Below are 22,733 nucleotides of genomic sequence, written 5' to 3'. Positions count from 1 at the left end.
TTCATTGTTTTCATGCCCACCTAGAACATGGAAACAATGGCACTCAGTAAATGTTTTCCATATTGTGCTGTATTATATTTCCTACTGGTAGAGTAGAGACTGAGTGAGAGCTCAAGTTTAGCTATAGACTCATTCAAATCATGCTTCTGTGACCTCTGAATTCGTGACCATGTAGGGCTTGGTTCTTAGCTGTGCTATGTCTTGGTTTCTTATCTCTGTGTCCATCTCCACCTTTCAATAGATTGTGAACAGTAGGAGTTAGGGGAATTATTTGCTCTTCTTTAATCCACTCCTTCCACTGTCCCCAAAGAGTGACTCACAGTGTCCAGCCCACAGAAGACACTTAATGAATGAATGAACATTCATAATTTTCTATGAGTCTACCTCCCTAGTGTTTTTTTTAAAATGGGATAAAAAATGAAAGTTAACTGTTATGGGGAGAGAGACAGAAAGTTACGCTACACTATGCACAGACATACATATAACTAAACTATTAGGCCGGAAAGAGTGACAAATATTTCTATTGAAAATAGAAATGGAGGTTGGGAACTTACCAAGACCCTGTGTATGGAAAATGTGAATGCTCTCTGGAGCTTTTCCAACCAGTTCCTGAATATGTAACACACTTCCAGAAGATCTAACTTGGGCTTTAATATCCCATTAGCAGAAGAAAAAAGTACTGCATATGTTACATGTCCAGAATACAATCTGTTGGCATGTTTTTAAGAGAAACGTTAAGAGACTTCAAAAAAGGACGAAGACCGAAACACATGCAATCGAGAGAGAAGCAGCTCAAACAAGACATGAACCTACTCAAAGACCCTGGAGGCCTCCAGCCTTTCCCCGTGGATAACTCTGACAGGCGTCCAGCGAATTCCACTTTGGGCAGGGGTTTGTTTATTCTGCTTGGTTCAAATCAGGGCTACGGATCCCTAATGGTTTTCACATCCCTAAAGGTTTTCCACATTTGGGCAAGATCTATGCTTTCTGGAGGCCCTGCTCCCGGCCCCTGTGCTGAGCTGACGGTGCCAAGAGCACTCAATGCCCTGACTCTGGGAGAAGTTGAGCAGCATCTACCCCTTGGCAGGAGTGTGGAGGTTTTCACAATGGTGCTGTGTCATAGTAAAAATGCCTCCATTCTTAACCAACTGTAACTTTCAACTACATTTCATTTTTCTCCTGGTGGGGCTAAACTTTCAAGACTAGTCTTTTTCCTGTAACCACTACTCTGTGCCAATGAAAACTAAATGGGCTCACACTGGCTTCTAGCCCTTTATTTTGAGCACACCATTTCTAATCCAGGAATAATCACTCAGGTTGGTCATTACCGCTCTCCTTCCTACAGAGGGTGTCCCCACCTCCAGGTTCTTGACCCTAACATGCCACTGTTGGTCTGAGAGTCCTAAAATTCAACCTGCTTCAGAGACTGCGATGGCTCTCTAATGCTTTAGGTCTAAATTTCACCTCGTTCTCTACAAATTGTAACCACAACTACCACATTAACCTTATGTCTCACTGTCTGTCTCCACCATTGAGGTGGTTGCTGAGAGCTGTTTTCTCTGTGTTTCCCAGACACTCATTCCCAGGCTAACACGTTATCTCACAGGCTTTTCCTGCCTAGAACAACCCCCACCCAGAAGGTGGATCAAAGGTGCCCCCTGTGTGTTCAGAGCCCTTCTCCACTTTGTCCCAACTTCCAGCCCAGCCTCCTAACTCTTCAATTATCGATAGCACGTGCCAATCTTGGAATACAATCCAGGGGTCCCAAACACAGACGGCTAGGGCCAGGCAGGTCAGAAAATGAGACCAGAGAGGAGAGGTGGGGCCAGGTGTATCAGGGGAGGAGTAGGGAGCTGGTGTGGGTGGTGGGTGGGTCAGGGCCAGCCCGTGGGGCTAAGGGAGGACAGTGACGCAGGGTTTCCAGAGAAGTCAAAACTCTACATTTTTATACAAAATTTCCCAATTAAAATTAAACAAAAAACTGCAACTGTCAAAGAAAAACTTCCGTCCTGGCTTTGGCTCATGAAAGTCTTTGCTCCCCTGGTATAAGCACACACTGCTAGGCTCATAGTACTCCGGGAGTTTGTCGAGGGTGGGGATACTGAATAGTGGCCTGGAGGTGGATGTCATCAATCCCCATCTCTAGATCATGCCACAAGTCTCTTCTAAACACAGTTCCCAGAGCGCAGAGAGACCTGGGTGACTAGGCCATTCCTCCTTTCCACACTTCCTCAGAACAACTTCTGCTAATACCATCTAGGTCTCTATTTTGGAATAATCATTTCTTTTCAGATTCAGTATCCATGAAATTAATCCATGTAAACATTTTTATTTCGGGTATACTTTTATTTTGAGTATATTTTTATTTTGGGTACAGAGGGGGCTGGAAGGAGCTGTGCATGTGGGGGCATCTCTAGCTTATTTTTATCAGAATCATCCTTTTGAAACATAAATCTTGTTGTGTCATTTCTGCTTAAAACCCTCTGATGGCTTCCCATTGCTCTTAGGGATGCAGACAAGGGCCCTTAACAAGAGCCTGAATTATCTGGCAAACATTTTTTTTTTTTTTTGGCTTTATGTGCCTTAGTTTCTTCACATGTAAGAATAGCACTTAAAAATTATATAAGACTTTAAAAACACTTGTCATGATGCTGGGCACACAATGAGCACCCCATAGCTGTTCACCTGTCATTCTTACTTCTCCAGATTTTCCTGATGAACCCTATATCTCCCCATTCTCCATCCAAACCTCAAACTTGCCATTATCTCTTCTGCCGTTGGGCCTTTGCACATACAATTACTTCTGTCTAGAATACGCTGTCAACCACTCCATTCTGTTAGTTAATATCCATTGGAACCTTAGTCCTGAGCTGAAACATCAATGCTTCAAGGAAGCTCTTCTCTGCCTGGGTCAAATCCCCTTTTAGAGGGTCTCACGCAGCCACGTCCTCTCCCTTGTAGTACATATCGTGGTTACAATTTGTCATTTGTTTTGTAATTACTTGATTTCCTCCTGGTCTTTAGGCTCCATGTAGGTGGGGACAATGTCTGTTCTATTTTGGGTGCTAGCAGTGTAGGTATTTAATAAATATTTGTAAAGTATATGAATTTTCACCACCAGTGGCCTCTTCTTGGTGTGCTGGGCTGGGGTATGATAACCATAGGGAGGAGGGCTTTCCCCAAAGATATAAAGGAAATGGGGACTCCTCTCCTGGCTTGAGGGCTGGAGTGTGGAGGTGCCTTCACCTCTTTGCTCAGGAAAGATCCTCCAGATCCTCAAAAGCAGGGCTATTCAGAGACTTAGGCTGCCTCCACCTTTTTTTCTTTTTCTCTTTTTTCAACAACAGTATGAGACCACTTTGCAGAGATATGACCCTCAGGACCACTTGCCAACTGCACCAGGCACATTGGGCATCCATAGAAACAAATCAGAAACTGCCCATCTCATGGTGGGACAGTTAGTACCTCTCAACTGGGCAGGACTTCCATATTGAGGCCAATGAAGATCAAAGGTTTAAATGTGCTTCATATGGCTCTCAGATGGTCTGTCTTCTGCCATCTACCTTTGGCCACACAAATTGGTCAGGGCTGGGATCAGCCCAATCATTTTTGTAAATGATGTTTGAAAAATAGTCACTTCTGATAAATTAATTTTTGATGTTAGTGATGCTCACGGATCAAATCTGATGGTTTGTTTTAGAACAGGTATCTGTATGGTGGCCTAGAGTTGTGTGCATGTGTTCATTTATCCATTCATTCACTCAACAAATATTTTCTGAGCCCTCTCCCCTCCCTTTTTTTTGTAGGGAGGAGTACATTTGCTTGGTCCATTAGCTATAGGAGTCCCTTCTCCCATGTGCTTGCTTATGTGCTATGATTACTCAGCTGTAAATGGGAAGACCCCTCCATCTACCCTCAGAGGTGCCCGTATTAAAGAATGCTTGAGATATCCTCGAAGTCCTCAGAGGTCAAGGAGGCAGCATGGATATAGGAAATGATCAACTTTATAGTCAGATGGACCTGCGTTTAAATTGGGGGTTCCACGTTGTACTTGTCATGCAACCGCACATGCACACAGAGGCTGAGACCCGAGGGGAAGGTAATACTGGAGTGTTTCTTAGTGGTTAAGAACTTGGGTTTTGGAATTGAACAGGCTTGGGATGAAATGCTGGTTTTGCCCCTACTAGCTGATCAAGCCCAGTTAAAGGCTTTGGTTCTAGACTGGGCAGTCTATAACCCTAGACCTTGCGAGTTGCCAGGTCTCTGAAACGTTTTGCACTATCAGTTCCCCTCCGTGTTCCCAGTTCATCCACAACAATCTGTGAAATGGACTTTAGATGAGTCTGCTTATTAATGCAAAAATGTGATTCTGGTATAACAGGGGTAAAATACCCTCCATCGTTACCAAGGGTGTTTTTGGTGACTAAAATTCATAGGGAAAGCCTCAGAGGGGTCACACATCTGTTTAGATCTTCACAGAATCATTTCTAGGATTAATATTATAGAATAACATTTTTAAAAACAGTTTGTAATCATAATGAAATGCAGAGTTAAAAGATTCAAAATACCAAATTTATGTATTACCAGTTGGCAAACCACTTTAAACAGTCCTGAAGATGGTCAAATGGAATTCAGTCCATTAAAAACAAACCACTCTTAAAAATGTCCTCTTACTACTTTAACTGTACCACTAATTTCTTAATGACTTCTTGGTTTTAGCACTCAATTTCAACAGAAGTTTAAATAGTGAGTCACACCATCTTGAGATCTCGTTTTTCCTCTTAAATATTTGCTACTGACTCACATGTTATTATAAACAAATTATAAGCATGTTCCATTGTGTTCTATAAATGTTCCCATGGACAAGAATTTCCATAGTTCATTTAAATGAGTTTTTGTTCTTTGAAAGGATAAACAATTTAGAAACGCTCCAAAGGATTAGTTACATGTACTAAAAAAATCTCATTTAGTTTTATTGTAATGACTAATGCAGCTTCATAAAAATGTACAAATTTTAACTTAAACACTAAATTTTGTACCAATTATAGATTTTTCCAATCCTGGAAATAAGTACTTAGCATCTTTTCTTCTCTGAGGAAAGAAGGATGATATCAGCAAAGAATGAAGTAGGAAAAACAGTTGTTTCTAATACAGGTGAGGGCTCATTTCCCTTAGTGAAATAAGTGTTCACATTTCTCCAGGCTTTTAAATGATTTTAGAAACCTCAGACTTCACTCAAGATAGTACAGGGAATTTCATCTGAGCCCCTAAATCCTGTGCTTATTTCAACTACAACATTTATACTATCCTAAAATTGGATGCGTATCTGTGTATCTCCTCCACTAGTAAGTGAATTCCTTGAAAGTTAAGACTATATATACTCACCATTTTATCCTTAGGGCCTAGCACTGTGCTTGGTATACAAATGGTCTTCAGTATGGCTGCTGCCAACAACAGTATTGGAAATGAGGGGCTTGAATCCATGAGTCTTCAAATAGACTCCAAACGCCTCTTTAAAAATATTATACATGTAGGATGTGCACGTGGAAATTAACATTCAAACAGTCTAGATCAGTGGTCGGCAAACTCACTAGTCAACAGAGCCAAATATCAACAGTACAACGACTGAAATTTGAGAGCCAAACTTTTTAAACTTAAACTTCTTCTAACGCCACTTCTTCAAAACAGACTCACCCAGGCCATGGTATTTTGTGGAAGAGCTACAATCAAGGGGGCAAAGAGCCGCATGTGGCTTGCGAGCTGCAGTTTGCCGACCACGAGTCTGTCTAGATGGTTAGAAAATGACAAGTAAAAGGCCTCATTTTTGCATGTTTCTCTGTCTATTCTTTGGCAGTAATCTCCTTACTCTAAAAAAGGCTTAGATCCCAATTTCTTCATATATTCCCTTCCCTTTAAAGAGGAACATATTCAAAGAGAAAAAGAAAAAGAAAAGAAAAGGAACATATTCAGTTGTCTTGATGAAAGATGAAGAATTTGGCCCATTTTCTCAATTACTACAAGTTATTTATTTTTTAGTTTTGTTTTTTCTATTGATAACTGTTTCAGCTTCAAATAGTATTTTTAAACTTCTTTCTTTACCTTTTAATTTATGTATTTCTTGATTCCCCCAGGGTTATCCCATCTACTCTTTATCCTTCTTAAATTAAACCTGCCTCCTTCAGGATAAATACAATAATTTCATATTCCAGTTTGTTTTGGGGGAACATTTAATTACTAACATTAAAAATTACCCTTTTTCCCCCATTTAAAATATTTAGGAGTTCAAGAGCATACAATGGAGTCAAGATAGTCTCTTCAATAAATAGTGTTGGGAAAATTGGACAGATACTTGCAAAAAAATGAAACTAGACCACCAACTTACACCATACACAAAAATAAACTCAAAATGGATAAAGGACTTAGACGTAAGATGGGAAACAATAAAAATCTTAGAAGAAGCCATAGGCACCAAAATAGAAGACATTTGTTGTAGCAATATCTTTACCGATACAGCTCCTAGGGCAATGGAAACTAAGAAGAAAATAAACAAATGGGACTACATCAAAATAAAAAGCTTCTGCACAGCAAAAGAAACCATCAACAAAACAACAAGAAAACCCACTGCATGGGAGAACACATTTGCCAATGTTCTCTCCAATAAAGGTTTAATCTCCAACATTTACAGGGAACTCATACAACTTAACAAAAGGAAGATAAACAATCAAATAAAAAATGGACAAAGGACCTAAATAGACACTTTCGAAAGAGGACATTCAGAAAGCCAAGAGATATATGAAAACATGAGAGATGCAAATCAAAACAACAATGAGGTACCATCTCACACCTGCCAGAATGGCTATCATCAACAAACCAACAAACGACAAGTGCTGGCGAGGATGCAGAGAAAAAGGAACCCTTCTTCACTGCAGGAGGGAATGCAGACTGGTGCAGCCACTGTGGAAAACAGTATGGCATTTCCTCAAAAAATTAAAAATGGAACTGCCATTTGACCCAGTAATACCACTTCTAGGAATATATCCCAAGAAAATAGAAACACCTATCAGAAAGGATATATGCACCCCTATGTTCACAGCAGCACAATTTACAATAGCTAAGATTTGGAAACAGCCTAAATGCCCACCAGCAGATGACTGGATTAGAAAACTGTGGTACATCTACACAATGGAATACTACGCTGCTGTAAAAAAGAAGGCATTCTTTTTTTTTTTTTTTTCAAATGCTGAGTGAATCGCTAAAGTTTTTCCCCCCATATTTTATTGATTTTTTATAGAGAGGAAGGGAGAGGGATAGAGAGTTATAAACATCGATGAGAGAGAAACATCATCAGCTGCCTCCCGCACACCCCCTACTGGGGATGTGCCCGCAACCAAGGTACATGCCCTTGACCGGAATCGAACCTGGGACCTTTCAGTCCGTAGGCCGACACTCTATCCACTGAGCCAAACCAGTTTCGGCAAAGAAGGCATTCTTACCATTTGCAACAGCATGGATGGAACTGGAGAGCATTATGCTAAGTGAAATAAGCTAGTCAGTGAAAGATAAATGCCACACGATCTCACTCATTTGTGGAATATAAAGAACATTATAAACTGATAAACAAAAATAGATACAGAGGCAAAGAAGCATCGAACAGACTGTCAAACTACAGTGGGAAGGCAGGGGAGGGTTGAGGGCAGGGTAAGAGATCAACAGAAGGACTTGTATACATGCATATAAGCATAAACAATGGACACAAGACACTGGGGGGGGAGGGCGGTGAGGGCATGTGCTGGGGTGTGGGAAGGAGGCCGGAGGGAGGTCAATGGGGGGGGGGGGAGGAGATATATGTACTACTATTTGTAATACTTTAAACAATAAAATAAAATTAAAAAAATAAAATGTTCAGGAGTTCAGTTTTACATGTGTTAAGCAAACTTTCTGGGGAAGCCCTGGAATATAATCACTGTTGTTTCTCTAAGTATAAAGTTTCAGATAGCTATCTTGCAAATAAATTTCTGGAATATGGCCCATTCCAAGTTTCTGTAACTAGAACTTGACATTTTTATGACCAGCTCAAATATGGGAACCCTAAGTGACTGTCTGGGGTTTCTATCCTTACCAGTCACTTTTCTGAATTCAATAACTAGGATTTAACAAACCCTTAACTTCTTGATTTCTTGAAGCGATGGCGGCAGGGAAGGGGAATGGGTAAAGGATCCAAGAATCCTATTAATAATTTTTAATCACTAACAACAAATTGGAAGGACTAGATATTATTTTAAAAAAATAAAATTAACATTCATCTTAGACTCAGTTCCTTTTATCCTAGTCGATCTCTACATTCTATCAATTCTACCTCTTAGGTACACTTCTCTGCTGCTTCCCAAGACGTTCTGGTACAGTGAACGTTTTGTGCATTGCACGAAGGTGCTCCCTGGAGTGGAGCAGAGGTCTGAAGTCCAGCCCAGGTGCTGGGCACTAAATGATCTGTGTGGGTATGTGGCTGCATCAGCTTGAAGAGAGGGGGGAGGGGAACCTTTATTGTAATTTTCACCAATTACTGAATGTGCCAGCAACACACTACCAGGAACACTGCCTTAGCAACAGCCTCCTAAATACCTCCAGTTCTCACTGCCCTTTACCCCCACCCACCTTCCACACCAATCACTCACCTGAAGTATCAGAGACTCAAATTCAGTAGGCTTGGGGGTGAAGCCCAGAAGCTATATTTTGGACAATCCTGCTGGTTTAATTCTGATGCAGGTGGGCTAAGGATGACATTCTGTGGAGCCTCAACCCACGCTGCAGCCAAATGGATCTTTCTAAAAACCCAATCTGATCAAATCATGTCTTTCCTTAGACCCTTCAGTGCTTCGAGTTACTCACACGGTAAAATCCAAGCTCCTTATCATGAAATACATCCTCTGAAGACCTATCTTCTCCCCTCGCCCCATGCCTCCCTGTTTACCATCTGTACTCGCCAAGCTTTGGTCAGAACAGCCTGGTAGACCAGCCATTCTCTGAACACTTATGTCTTTTCCTGTCTCATGCCTTTGCACCTGGTAGCTCCATTCCCTCTGCCGGTTACCACCAGCCCCTGCCCTCCTGGGGGAGTTTCCCTTATCAGTCAACACTCCAGATCGATATTCTAACCCATCAGGTGACTCTTTTCACAAAGCCCAGCTGGGATCCACTGCAGAGAGAACAGAATATGTTTTCATGGGGCAGTGAGAGAGGAGTGGATGGGCTGCTATAGTTAGGGTAGATATGGATTCCCTGAGGCAGCAGGTGCCTGGGAAACTCCCTGAATGTATCTGCATTTTCATTTTGTTTTGAGTTTCATATGTTAGTACAATCCATGGTGTCAATCAGTGTTTTATTTCTTTGTTTCTAAAATTACCTCATTCAATTAAATGTTATCACTTATTTCTTTCTTACAGGATTGTTGTCCAAAGGACAGTCTTAGTTCCCTAGTACTGCTGTAACAAATTACCACTACTAGGATGGTATAAAACAACAGAACTTTATTCTCTCACAGAAGTAAAAAATTTAAGGTGTTCGCAGGACTATGTTTAGAATCTTTCCTTGCCTCTTCCTATCTTCCAGTGGTGGCCAGCAGTCCTTGACATTCCTTGGCTTGCAGCTGCAACACCCCAATCTCTGCCTCCTCTGTCACACGGCTCTGTTTCTATGTCTCTTCTCTCCTTCTAATAAGGAAAACCGGTCACTGGGTTTAGGACCCACTCCAACTGAAAATGATGTTATCTTAACTTGATTACATCTGCAAAGATCTTATTCCCAAATAAGGTCACATTCATAGGTACTGGATTAGGACTTCAACATTTCTCTTTCGGGGGACACAAGTCAACCCACAATGAGGACCTAATAAAATCATGCAGTTAGAGGGCTTGGTATATTGCCCTTTATATGTTGAGTAAGCACTCAACAGACTACTTGGCTTTAAGTACTGACTCTATCACTGACTACCTATGCACCCTTGGGCAAGTTTTGTAATGTCTGTGGGACTCAATTTCCTCATTAGTAAACAGTACCACCCTCATTGGTCCATTGAATGGTTTGCAATGAAATCACACATGCAGTATGTCATCTTGAGAAAATTTTAAAAATATATAATTCCTCTGCTTGACACCTCTCCATCTCCCCGCAAATATATGTAATTATTTTGACTTAAGAAGCATCATGTCCCCAATCATGTTTGAGTTAGGTGAGTTTGCTCTCCACTGGTGTTTTAGAGATGCTCCCCTGGTTATAAGTAGGGGTGTAGAGTCACCCCTGGGCATGGAATCATGTTCCTGGATGACACCTGACCACCTGTGGTCCCAAAGCAGAGAGCTTTTGTCCTGTGCCCACCAAACTTCCTGGCCCCATGAGCTACAATCTCCCCCATCAACTGAATAGCCCATCACTTTATGAATCTCTTGGGAGTAGTAAGGGCTACCTCAGTAGCCTTGAAACCCAGTATTACATTTTCTCTTGGGTGAGAAATGTTATTTTACAAGTTGAAGACTTCCAGATGTGATCTTTTGCATTCTTCTGAAAGTTGACATAGCACTAAGCCATAGCGGGCAGTGAATGAATACTTTTTAGTTGATTAACTGGTACAGAAACATACCCCAAATTACATTAACACATACTTTTAACCATCAAGAAAATATTTTCAAGGTCAAAAAGTTGGAGAATTTCTTTAAATAAACTTAAATCTTGGAATTAGAACTATGCATATACCTTTCCCTGCCTACTAGGCATGTAAAGGGTAATGTTTTTTTTTTTATTATGAGGAAGTCAACTAAGACAGTCTTTATAAATGAAATTATTTATGAGGTATAGTCACATAGTTCAAATGTGTGTGCATATTCTTATTACGACATTGTTTTTATACTTAGAGGTATTAACTTTAGAAAAAGACACAAGTAAAATAAGTTAAACATTTTTAGATCTTTCTTTTTTTCATCTTTAAATTGATTTTAGAGAGAGGAAGGGGGGAGAGACAGAGAGAAAGAGAAAGATGGACGTGGGAGAGAAACACTGATTGGCTACCCTCCTTACCCACCCCCTGACTAGGGATCAAACCTGCAACCTAGGCCTGTGTCCTGACTGGAAATCAACTCATCACCTCTTGGTGTGCAGGACAATGCTCCAACCAACTGAGCCACAATGGCCAGGGCAGATCTTTCTATAAGAAACAAAATACTCCCTATTTTCAAATTAGAATATTAAATATGTAGGGTACTTTTGTTTTCATATTAATATTCTACTTACATTCTATACATGACCAATAACTTTAATATAGCTATTCTATGTCTACACATATATGCACTCAAACTGCTTAAAAATGAACAGTGGAGTTTTCTTTTCTGCTACATAATTTAAATAGAGATAACTAAGCTCTGTCCTGGTTATACATGAATATTTGACCTTTTAATTTATAAACTTACTTAGCAACAATTTGAGAAGAAAGAAACTGAGTTGAGTGTACTATATTTATTACACTGACTAGTACAACATACACATTTGAAAACACTTAGCTACCTTATATTGAAAATTCTCTTCCTTATTACTACTAATTTTTCTAATTTCTATTAAGTGCTTTACATTACTATCAATTATCTCACTCTTTTATTTCCCTTTTGAATTTATCTTGCTTTTGTAATTTTCAGTAGGTATTACATTAGAAATGAAAAAAGAAACAAAGGCAGATGATAGATTTAGAAAACTTTTTCCTGACGATTGAAGTCAATAATTCTTTTGACTGCCACTGCTAAACAGAATGGGTCCTGAGAGTCAAGCATTGGTTAATGGGGAGAAGAGGACCTAGACAGGAAGTAGAAAGACCTTAATTATATTAAACTAGTGGAAGTCCCTGCCAGAATGGTGTGAGCTCTCCATTTTCCATTGAGAAAGCAACCATATAATCAGGGACACACCCTTGCTGATCAATGCTTCATATCAGAAAATCTTTCTCATTATTTGGCAAACTTTGAACTTAGTAGACAGACCATCCTTAGTGGCCCTAATGGCATAAAACCAGGAATGCTGTCTACTGATTGTTGGCTGTCTTTCTGGGGCCACCAGTACCACTGGAGGTGTGCAAGCTTATGGAGATGTTAAAGAGTCAGCAGGAGAATCCTGTCAATTGCAGTCAAGCTGCAAGGCTGTAGAACTCTGGCCAATCAATCCTTGAGTTACCAATTCTTGACTTGTGAATAATGAACAACTGGTTGGATATTTCCTTCTCCTAGTCTCACCTACTGCAGGTTACTCCAACGCTCATCTGTAATCATACTCACTTCCAGAAGACACATTGACTTGAGCCACCTGGAGGTCACATGAAAAGCTATCTGTCTTCATATTTCTTTTTCACAACCTCGATTCTCTCTAATATCTTTATAGACCTGAGACCAAACACTTATATAACATGTTCCTCCTCCTTTTTAAAATTTTAGATTTTTTTGTGTGTGCTAAAGTACATATAACATAAAATTTAGCATCTTACCCATTCTTAAGTGTACAGTTCAGTGGTATTAAGTACATTCGTATTGTTGTACAACCATTACCACCATCCATCTCCAGAACTCTTTTCATCTTGAAAATAGAAACTCTACACTTATTAAATACTAACTCCCCATTGCCCTCCCCCACCAGCCCATGTCAACCATCATTTTACTTTGTCTCTCTGATTTTGACTATTCTGAATACCTCATATAAATGGAATCATCAAGTAGTTGTCTTTTCCCCTCCTTTTTCTCTACCTTCCCAAACTCAGTTTAATTAATCAAACATGATCTCTCTCATAAAAGAGGCCATTTTCCTTACCCTTTACTTCTGGGAGAAATTTTTAAACCCTGCCCTGCCCCCTTTCTTCCCTTCTTCATTCCATTTATAAACCTCTTATTTTAAGAAAGAAAATGACAACGAAAAAATTTTTTTAAAAGGTGACTGGGATAATTTCCTTATCCTTTCATAGAGATATGAGTTTCTGTGTGTAATTAACCATACAAAAGAACTACAAATGCCAACATCTAAAATCTCTGAAATTGCCCAAAGTTCTTTTCACAATGTCCATAAAAGTTTAAACTTAACTTTCTACTCATCTTAGTTAAAATTATTTCTGTTCAACAAGAAATGTCTTTTAACTCACTTATATTGCTTTTTTCTTGGAGGCTGATTCTCAGTATTCTAAAAATTGTGTTTTTCTCTTTATCCCATGGGAAGTGTGTAGATTTCAACTGTGTTACATATTAAAGAGGTGTTTGAGAACTAGAGTCACAATATTTAATACTGTTCTCTAGGAAAGTGTTCTAGGTTCCACACAGCTCCTGAGAATTGAACTGCTGGAAATTAAGCCATTTATAAACTGGGGACTGAGTGTGTGTTATACATTTCCCACAGATTTTCATTAGCGATACATAGCTGAAAGCTGTTGGCCAACTCAATGCCACAGGTCACACAGTGAACAGTAAAAGCAGCAAACAACCAAGTCACAGCAGCCAGTATGTCATCCAGACCCCCTGCCAGAGTTCAAGACCCAACTACTGAATATGCTAAACCTACAGATTCTACAATCTCTCCATGACTTCAACCACCCATATAATTTCGGATGCATTTTCTTCCACTGCATGTTGAAGAAACATATGTTTCACTATGGCTTATGACAGACTTTGAAAACCCCATGGCGAGGGCACTGAAGTTAGAACAGGTTTCCAAGAGAACAAGCCAGAGCTGCAGAAATATGCCTGGAGCAGAGGCTAACCAGCTAATTGTATTATTCAGTAGAAGCCACTTACAGAGGGATATCAGAAACCATTATAGAACTGCAAAACAGAAACTCGAAACCCTTGCATAAAACACCAGTTTGGAGATAATACGTTAGCTGAGGGTCCAAAGAGTCCCAGAGCTGGGACTGTTGGTCTATGAAGTTCTGATCTGAACAGGGAAATGCAAATAGCAATTAAGATCAAGTTACTATCAGGGCAATAGCCACATTAATCAGCAGCCTCCTTTTTTTCCTCCCCAAAGGGCTGTGTAAGACTGGAGGCAGCTTGCCTTGGTCTTGGAGATGTATCCCTTCGCAATTAATGGAGACGAAAGGAAGTGGCTTTTGTTGTCTCTCATTTGTTTGTTTTAGGTCTCACCTTTCGGGCCAAGCCATTTATCACATAGAATATTAACTCCCTCTCTAAACTCTGAACATTTAGAGCCATTTCCACATTATCTGGCATTCAACTCTGCAGTCTCATGCATGCAAACCTGGCCTCCTCATTAGGATCATAAGCAACTTAAAGGCAAGTAAACTGACTTGCACTTCCTTAGGATTTCTCCTAACAACTACATACTGCTGGGCACAGAGTGGGCATCTGATAAACGCAGTTGATTAACTCAAGGATAAGGTCCTCACATATCACGGGCATTGAAGCAATGCCAGCTCCGCATGCCAATCTCAGCCCAACTTCCCAGGAAAAGTACTGATGGAGAACGTAAGCCTGGCAGTCACCAGGAGCCATATCAGAGTGGAGAAATCTTGAATCCTATGCACGGGGGAGTGCTTACCACCTGGGGACTGTAAGCTTCACGAGGGTAGGAACTATGTTTTGTTCCCTACCCAGCACCCAGCACCTAGTAGGTGCTCAAAAAATATATGAAATCAAGTTTTGTCCCTTTAGTCTCATGAATCAGTGTTTCTACATCTTTTGTTTTGCTCATTCATCATTTATAACCAATCCACAAAAATTAAGGTAACGCCAGAAAACAAATCAACATGGCATCCACATGGTACACAGGGAGATGTATACCTCTCCTGAGCCTGCCCAGGGTGTGTATATGTGTAGGGTGGTGCAGGGGAAGGCTGGAGAAAGGCCACTGGCCTGCTAGTCACAGGTCTGGGACTTGCTGTGGAGGGACAAGAGTTGCTCTCCTTAAGAGAAATGGCCGGATGTCAGATCGAGCTCCTGGCAGCCCCAGTCACTGGAATGCTGCTCAATGTGGTCCCTGTCTGGTTGGCAGCTTCCTGTCAGGGAAGGCTGCCAAGCAGGTTGTGACAGCTGTGCAGTGAGCTGACATTTCTGACCTGCCTGTCTGCTGCTCGTGGGAAGCAGCTGAGAAGTTCTGATGTGGATGGACCCGATTTTCCATTGCCTTTCATTTTTCAGGAGAATGCCTAACTATCTCATTTTTTAAGATGGAAGTCATCAGAAGATGGCCTTTAGCTTTTCCGGTCAACACCAACCTACTGATTCTGTGTAGAAAAAAACTACAGGGTGAGGCAAATGTAGGTTTACAGCTATTCATATGGAAAATAATATCACAATTAATAAATAATAATACAAGAATAAACTCTGTGTTTTGTGTACTCACAGCTGTAAATCTACTTTTGCCCCTCCTGCTGCATATTTCCTCCTGTTCCCAACAACCACTATTTTCACTGTGACCACACTTGTTTATGAGCATCTGATCACAGTAACTGACATCTGTCATGGACTACCCCTAGGGGATATCACCTGTTTGAATAATTAAAAAAAAATTTAAAGATAGCTTTTTAACCATTTATTCTTTTGAAAAAAGTCAAAATCGTAAGGCTTATTATTTGGAATGTTTACACTTCAACTGATTTTTATAAAAGACTGACTTTTTATATTCTCTTAAAGCAGCTACCTTTATTTAAAGTTGCTGATAAGTGAATTGAATGTTTCATCAGGAGATGTATAAATGTTAACTCAGATTCTTTTTTGCACTCGAAGATGAAAAGTTAAAAGTGAAATTTCAGACATACCTTTCAGCATCATTCGTCCGGTGGATCCTCCAAAAGTACTGAGAAGCCCACTTCTTGCTCCTAGAGATGTGGTTGCTTCTAGGAGAGAACCCGTGATGTACTGAGATATGGAGGTCCGTTGGAGGGTGGCACGATACTCACATACGGTGTCTCGGACACATTGCTTTAAGCAGGGACCAACGTTAATCCTTTCATAGGCTGTCTCAGAGGCTGGGAGCTGTGTGAAGAAATGGAGAAGAGATCCAATTGTATCTTCTGTTTCTTCTCCCCTTCTCACTGCATTGTAGATCTGTGAATAGCACAAAGTACAGGAAGTATTAATCTAGTTTCTTAGAAAAGCAAATTAACTTGTTGACAAAATGCCAAGATGACTTATTAAGAAAGAAGGCTCAGTCGCTCTAAGCACAAACACTTTTGAGCACTGGACTCATGTATTAACCTGAACATTCTACAGACACCATTTATTTGGGAAAGCTATGTGTAGTTATGAAATAGGCCATTCAAACAACTCTGCTATCAAACAGAGCGCTTACAAGTTGTACCAACCAAAAATATATTCAGCTCAGATTTCTTCTCCTCCTCAGCAGAGCAAAGCTCTTCTGCAGAGGGACGATGCCAAACCTTTCCTTTTGGTCCTTTTGGACTCTCCTAAGTGACTGTCCCAGGTCTGTCTGCCTCCAAGAAATATTGCAAGCTGACATTCATTAGGAATCAAACAGAAGTGAGAATGAGAGGGTCATGGGGAAGGAGCAATTCTATATTTCTCTCTTAGTCACAATCCTTCAGTCCATCAGCTTGGATCAAAATCTTTGAATCCTTTTTCCTTTTTCTAACTTCCTCATTTTCCACATCGAGTGAGTTGACAGATAATGCCCATTCTTCCTGCTCTGTCTCTGCCACTATCCTGATTTCCTCTTCCTTTATAACCTGAATTTACCAAGAATTATCTCAAGGAGATTAAACTATTAGGACAGGTTCCCAAGCATAATTCCAACCCATGCCAAAGCAATTGTTCAACATGCATTTATATAGGTCCTGCTCTATGTAGGCATAGCGTTGAAAGATGTAGGGCCTGGGCAAAGAGTAACACAGAGCTCATATACTACAGGATTTCACAATCTAACTTAGAAGATGAGGCCTGAAAATGATGAGGTTTAACATTATCACAGGGAGGTTTGGGGTTTTGTCAAGGTCTCTGGGAAGCCAGAGACTTCTAGGTAGTATATAAGCAACAGGAAGAAACATAACATGGGAGTTAATCCAGCTTTCTGGCGGTGGAATAAAGGTAGACTATATTGTTGTTGTTTTTTTAATCATGCCACCTTGAGCACCTTGCCATGGTTGTCTTATTATTTATGCATCAAATCAATACATAATCATCATGTGTTTATAGAACAGATATGTGTCAGGCCTGGGTGAATTAAGACAGTTTCTCCCCTCAAAGAGTTCACAGTCCAGTGATACGCAAAAGAGCTCATAGTGGAGTGGAAACGGAAGTCACCCTGTCCTGTGACTTCAATGAATGTCCAGGGAAGAGAAGATCCTCCAACACCCTCCAGGCCATGTGTGTGCCCCCATAATGCTACACACTCCAAATCTCACCTTAACCAGGATGCACAGGCCCTCAGAGGATCGTTTTTAAGCTGTGCTAGGTCCTTTTAGAATGTACCTAAAACACCCCAATTATTCAAACTATGCGGATCCTGACTAGATTTCTACTCTGCTTTCCTCTGACTACTGGTATATACTTGTCACTTGAAGGCAAAGTGTGAATTCTTTGGCTTTAATTCTTTGTCATTAAATTTCTGGTGGCCAGTGCGGCCATGGAGGTGGTGTGCTAGGGCAGAAAGAGCTCAGCTTTGGCATCAGGTATATGGGGTTGTACGCCTGATTCTACCTTGACCAGCTAGAGAGCTGGACATGAGCATGAGCAAGCTGACTTAAATGTTTAGAGACAGTTTCCTCTTCTGTAAAATGGAGATACTAAGGTCCCTTCTTATGAATGTTGTGGATTTCACCAAGACAACAATGTAAAGTGCTCAGCCTGGTATATAGGAATGGGGCCCATTACTCCTGGGCAAGAAAAGAATGGACTCCACTATTCTCAGGGAACAGCAGATGGTTGTGTAACAACAGAGCCTAGTCTACGAAATTCATTGTGACGGGGTTATACCCTTGCTCTTTTGTGCCATTGGATAATATCATCCTAACCTTATGTGGGCTGCAGAGCTCAAAACATGCTTTTCTTCTCTCAACTCCAAATCACACAGGCAATCTCCTAACCTTATGTGAGCTGCAGAGCTCAAAACATGCTTTTCTTCTCTCAACTCCAAATCACACAGGCAATCTCCAAGACAGTTGTAATGCAATAGAGAAGTGCCAACAAGTGCCTAATGCTGGAGGTCATAATTTGGTGGGCCATGAGCCAGATTTACCCAAAAGATCTGCTTCATCTGACACACTGTTTTAAAATCAGGACAGTTTACATAAAATCGGAAGTTACAGCATCTTCTGATAAATGCAATAATCTGACAACACCGAGACAACACACTAAGTCTCAAACCAACCCTTCAGAAGTAAATGCTCTAGAAGTTCAGGGAAAGGACTCACAGTGAGATCTGATGGCTAAAGAAGGCTTCAGAGGTAAAACAGATTTGAGCTGTGCCATGGAAAATAGGCACAACCAAACTGGAGCAGCTGGGGGAGGCAACTCTCATGGTAAGCAAGGGTGAGAGGAAATGTATGTGTCCTAAGGACAGTGAGCAGAGCAGGGTATTTAGAGCAGAGGAGAAATTAGAAAGGCCAGTTGGCCCAATAAAGGAGATTCTTGAATGTCAAGCAAAGAGCTTTAAGCCATCAGAGGTACAAACTCTTCACTTTTGTTTGTTTGTTTACTTGTTTGTTTTTAGCAGAGAAATGATGCTAAAAAGGTTTTACGTTACAAGATTAATATGCTTACAGTTCTTAGTTACTAATGAGTAGACCTAGTTTCTTCTTGCTTGCTCCTCCATTGGCTCAGATGCTCTTACTCATTATGTTATGCATTCCAGTTCCCACATCATGCCTTCAGAGATTCCCAATGTCTCATTCAGCCCCGTATCCAGCTTTCCCAAAAAGGTTTTCCTCAAATTAGGAGATCATGAGAGGCTGCATGAAATAAAAACTCCTTGATCATGTAAGTTTGAAAAACTTAGTAAATATTCTCCTTTTTAAGATTTACAATACATATTAGAATATTAAAGACAATTAAAAGTTTAGAGTGAAGATATCCATTTTATTTTGTTTGAGTGTTTGAGTATTACTCATACTCATGTTATCTGTCCATAAATTTTTTAAAGAACACACAGCCTGTGAATATAGTGTTATACCAAATAATTTGCTCTAGTCAAATGGCCTTTTCTTATTCTCATTCCCTTGACCTTTGTGGATTCTCTGAAACAGGCAATTACCCAACTTTCTTGAAATCCTGCCTCAATTGTCATCTCATTGTTCTGTCTCTGCCTTACTCTGTGGCTCCCCTTCCTCCACGGGCCTTCAGGACAGTTGTAATGCAATAGAGAAGGGCCAACAAGTGCTGGAGGTCATAATTTGGTGGGCCATGAGCCAGATTTACCCAAAAGATCTGCTTCATCTGACACACTGTTTTAAAATCAGGACAGTTTACATAAAATCGGAAGTTACAGCATCTTCTGATAAATGCAATAATCTGACAACACCGAGTATTCCCACGTGGTGTGAAGGACTAGACCTTACATATGGCATGAGTTCTCTAATAGGCTCCCATCATTCTCTCGTGATCACACCTGGTCAATATCTGGTCACCATTAGCATATGTGTCTGTGACCTTTGCCTTCATGGGATATGGACATGGCTGTAGATACATACAATAAACATGTACTGAGGTCCTCTAACATGTCATCTGTGTGCTCTTCCCTGGGCTACTTGCCAAGGATACAGAGAGAAAGCCATGGTCTCTACTCTCAAGGAGCACTGCCGCTCACCTCCAACATATATAAATGCTATGTACATATTAAGTAACCATTCAGTATTGCTGTCAGCCACTGTTTCCAAGTTTTCAAATTTGTCTGACAAAATAAAAGATGAAGAACTCTAAGAATAAAGCTATGAGCTTCCATCGCAAAGACCAGAAAAAGATCAGCAGGTCCCACAAAGATCAGGACTGACGCATGCTAGTTATACAAATACTGGATGAGAGAAACCAAGATGGCGGCATAGGTGAAACACCTAACCTGCAGCCGGGTACAACAATTTCAAAGGCACAACTAGAGGTCAGAACTGACATCGTCCAGAACCACAGGAGAGCTGGCGGACTGAAACGCCCACAGCTGGGGGGAAGGAGAGGGCCACGGGGACAATCGGGGGAGCCGTAAAAGCCTGAGGTATGGAGAAACTGGCGGAGACACGAGCGCGCGCGCCTGCGGGGAAGATGGAGCCGGAGAGGAGGGGGCGGCTGACGGCCTGGCCGGCGTTCACTGGCAGGAAGGAGATAAAGGCTCCGGAGTGCGCTAAGCGCCGGCTCCGACTGCACTGAGCGCCAGTTCCGGGCGAAACCCTGGGAAGCCAGGCGCAGGCTGGGGGAATGAATCTGGGCTGTGGGGCGCAGGCACAGAGGAGCAGGGGAAGGCAGAGCTCCAGAGGCGCGCACGGGAAGGGGCGCAAAGGACGGACTGTTGCCTGCGCCATTGAACTGCCCTAGCGGGAAGGAGACATAAGCTCAGGACCGTGCTGAACCCCAGTTCCGACTGCACTGAACCCCAGTTCCGGGCGAAACCCTGGGAAGCCAGGCGCACGCTGGGGGAATGAATTTGGGCTGTGGTGGCGGAGGCACAGAGAAGCGGCGGCTCCAGACGCGCGCACTGGAAGGTGCGCAGAGGACGGACTTTTGCCTGCGCCACTGGGTGGCCCTGCTGGGAAGGAGACAGGGACGCCAGACTGCGCTGAGACCCAGTTCCAACTGCACTGAAACCCAGTTCCAGGCGAGAATCTGGGAGTCCAGATTCATTAGGGGAGGGACTGGACTGTTTGGCAGTGGGCGAAATTCCAGGGCGCGTTTCTCTCAGAGGTGTTTGCAAGGAATACAGAGGGACACAGACACAGGAGCCTCATAGGGCGGGGCTGACAGGAAGCCAATGTTGTAGGCTCCACCCTGTAGCTCCGCCCCAGCCAAGCTGAGCAGAAGCTTTTTCCTGCTGAGTGCCTCAGGTAGTGGCTGACCCACACTGCATTGGAGACCAAGAAACGAGGGCATCTAGTGGTTGGTGGGAGATGACACCAGATTTCAATCACTTGCATAAGGGAGGCATTCTAGAGGCAGACTCAGTGAGCACCAAGGCATTGCTGCATCAAGACCCGGCCCACAAACATGTCTCCTGCACAGCAACTCTTCCTATATGGACAAAGAGGGTCCTCACGGCCAATTGGCCTGGACGACAATTCCTCCCAGTGACACCAACAACAATCAAGACTTAACTGTACAAAGGAGGACCAAGATGGAGACATAGGGCGGCAGCCTGATCGTTGCCTACCACAACAATATTGAGACTACGACGGGAGAGCAGAGCAGACACCAGCCAGAACCACCGGGGGGCTGGCTGAGCAGATGCTCTACAACTAGAATAAAAGAGAGGGGTACGCAGGATGATGCTGATGCCGGTGACCCACACTTTAAGAACTACGGCTCAGGCGACACAATGGTGGCCTGGAACGTGCTCGGCGCAGTTCCCCCGGCGGTCTCCGGCTGAGGGGACGGCTCCACTCGCTGCCGAGCACGGACAGACGAGCCCCTGGGAGACATGGGGTGGGAGACTCCGTGCTTGCTGACCTCCGAGTCCTTCAAGAATCTCAATGCCCCGAAGTGGCCAGGTGCGCACGCTCAGCGACTGGCCACCGTTGCAGACCCAAGGGCCGACGCAGCGACACCGGACCAGCCCACCGCCGGGCACCGGGCACACCGGAGCCTTGCCGAGCCCGCCGCCCAACTAGTTCTGCGGCAGCCGCCCTGGAGCTCTGAGAAAATGACCGAAGGAATTGCTGAGAGGGAATTGACCAACAGGAATTGGGATCAAGAAGACGAAACCCCGCTGAGACCCGAGTCCAGGCGAGCCTGCGAGCCTCTGGGCTCAAATGTGGTCACACGCCTCTGGGTCTAGGTGAGGCCTCACGCCCCTGGGTTTGGGTGAGGCCACACGCCCCTGGGTCCAGGTGAAGCTGGATTCCGGGTTCAGGTGAGGCCATGTGCCCCTGGGTCCGGGCGAATCTGAACCCTGGGTCCGGGTGAGGCCGTGGGCCCCTGGATCCGGGTAAGGCTGGGTCCCGAGTACGGGTGAGGCCGTGAGCCCCTGGATCCGGGTGAGACCACGCGACCAGGGGTCTGAGAGAGGTAACGCGACCCTGGGTCCGGGTGGCTTCGTGCACCTAGGTCCAGGTGAGGCCACGTGCCCCTGGGTCTGAGAGAGGCCACGCACCCCTAGGTCCAGGCGAGACCATGTGTCCCTGGATCCGGGTGGGGCCTCGTGCACCTAGGCCTGGGTGGGGCCGCGTGCCCCTGGGTCTGGGGGAGGCCAGGCGTCCCTGGGTCCGGGTGAGACCGTGTGTCCCTGGATCCGGGTGAGACCTCGTGCACCTAGGCATGGGTGAGGTCACGTGCCCCGGGGTCTGAGAGGCCAAGCGTCCCTGGGTCCGGGTGAGACCATGTGTCCCTGGATCCGGGTGAGGCCGCGTGCACCTAGACCCGGGTGAGCCCAAGTGGCCCTGGGTCTGGGAGAGGCCAAGCGTCCCTGGGTCCGGGTGCGACCATGTGTCCCTGGAGCCGGATGAGGCCTCGTGCACCTAGGCCCGGGTGAGCCCAAGTGGCCCTGGGTCTGGGAGAGGCCAAGCGTCCCTGGGTCTGGGTGAGACCATGTGTCCCTGGATCCGGGTGAGGCCT

At 43.2% G+C, this 22,733-nt stretch overlaps 1 protein-coding gene across 1 annotated transcript in view; it reads right to left on the bottom strand.

Moving 5' to 3' along the window:
• The window catches only part of PLCE1 (phospholipase C epsilon 1), a 257,012-nt gene that overhangs the window by 134,436 nt on the left and 99,843 nt on the right, over positions 1–22,733 (bottom strand). The window contains exon 2 of the mRNA XM_008144085.3: positions 15,788–16,076. Coding sequence (XP_008142307.2) covers positions 15,788–16,076 — 289 coding nt within the window. The remainder of the gene's footprint in view (positions 1–15,787; positions 16,077–22,733) is intronic.

Source organism: Eptesicus fuscus, chromosome 17, assembly GCF_027574615.1.
Source record: "Eptesicus fuscus isolate TK198812 chromosome 17, DD_ASM_mEF_20220401, whole genome shotgun sequence".
Classification (NCBI taxonomy): Eukaryota; Metazoa; Chordata; class Mammalia; order Chiroptera; family Vespertilionidae; genus Eptesicus; species Eptesicus fuscus.
This window is presented reverse-complemented; position numbering and strand designations above follow the sequence as displayed.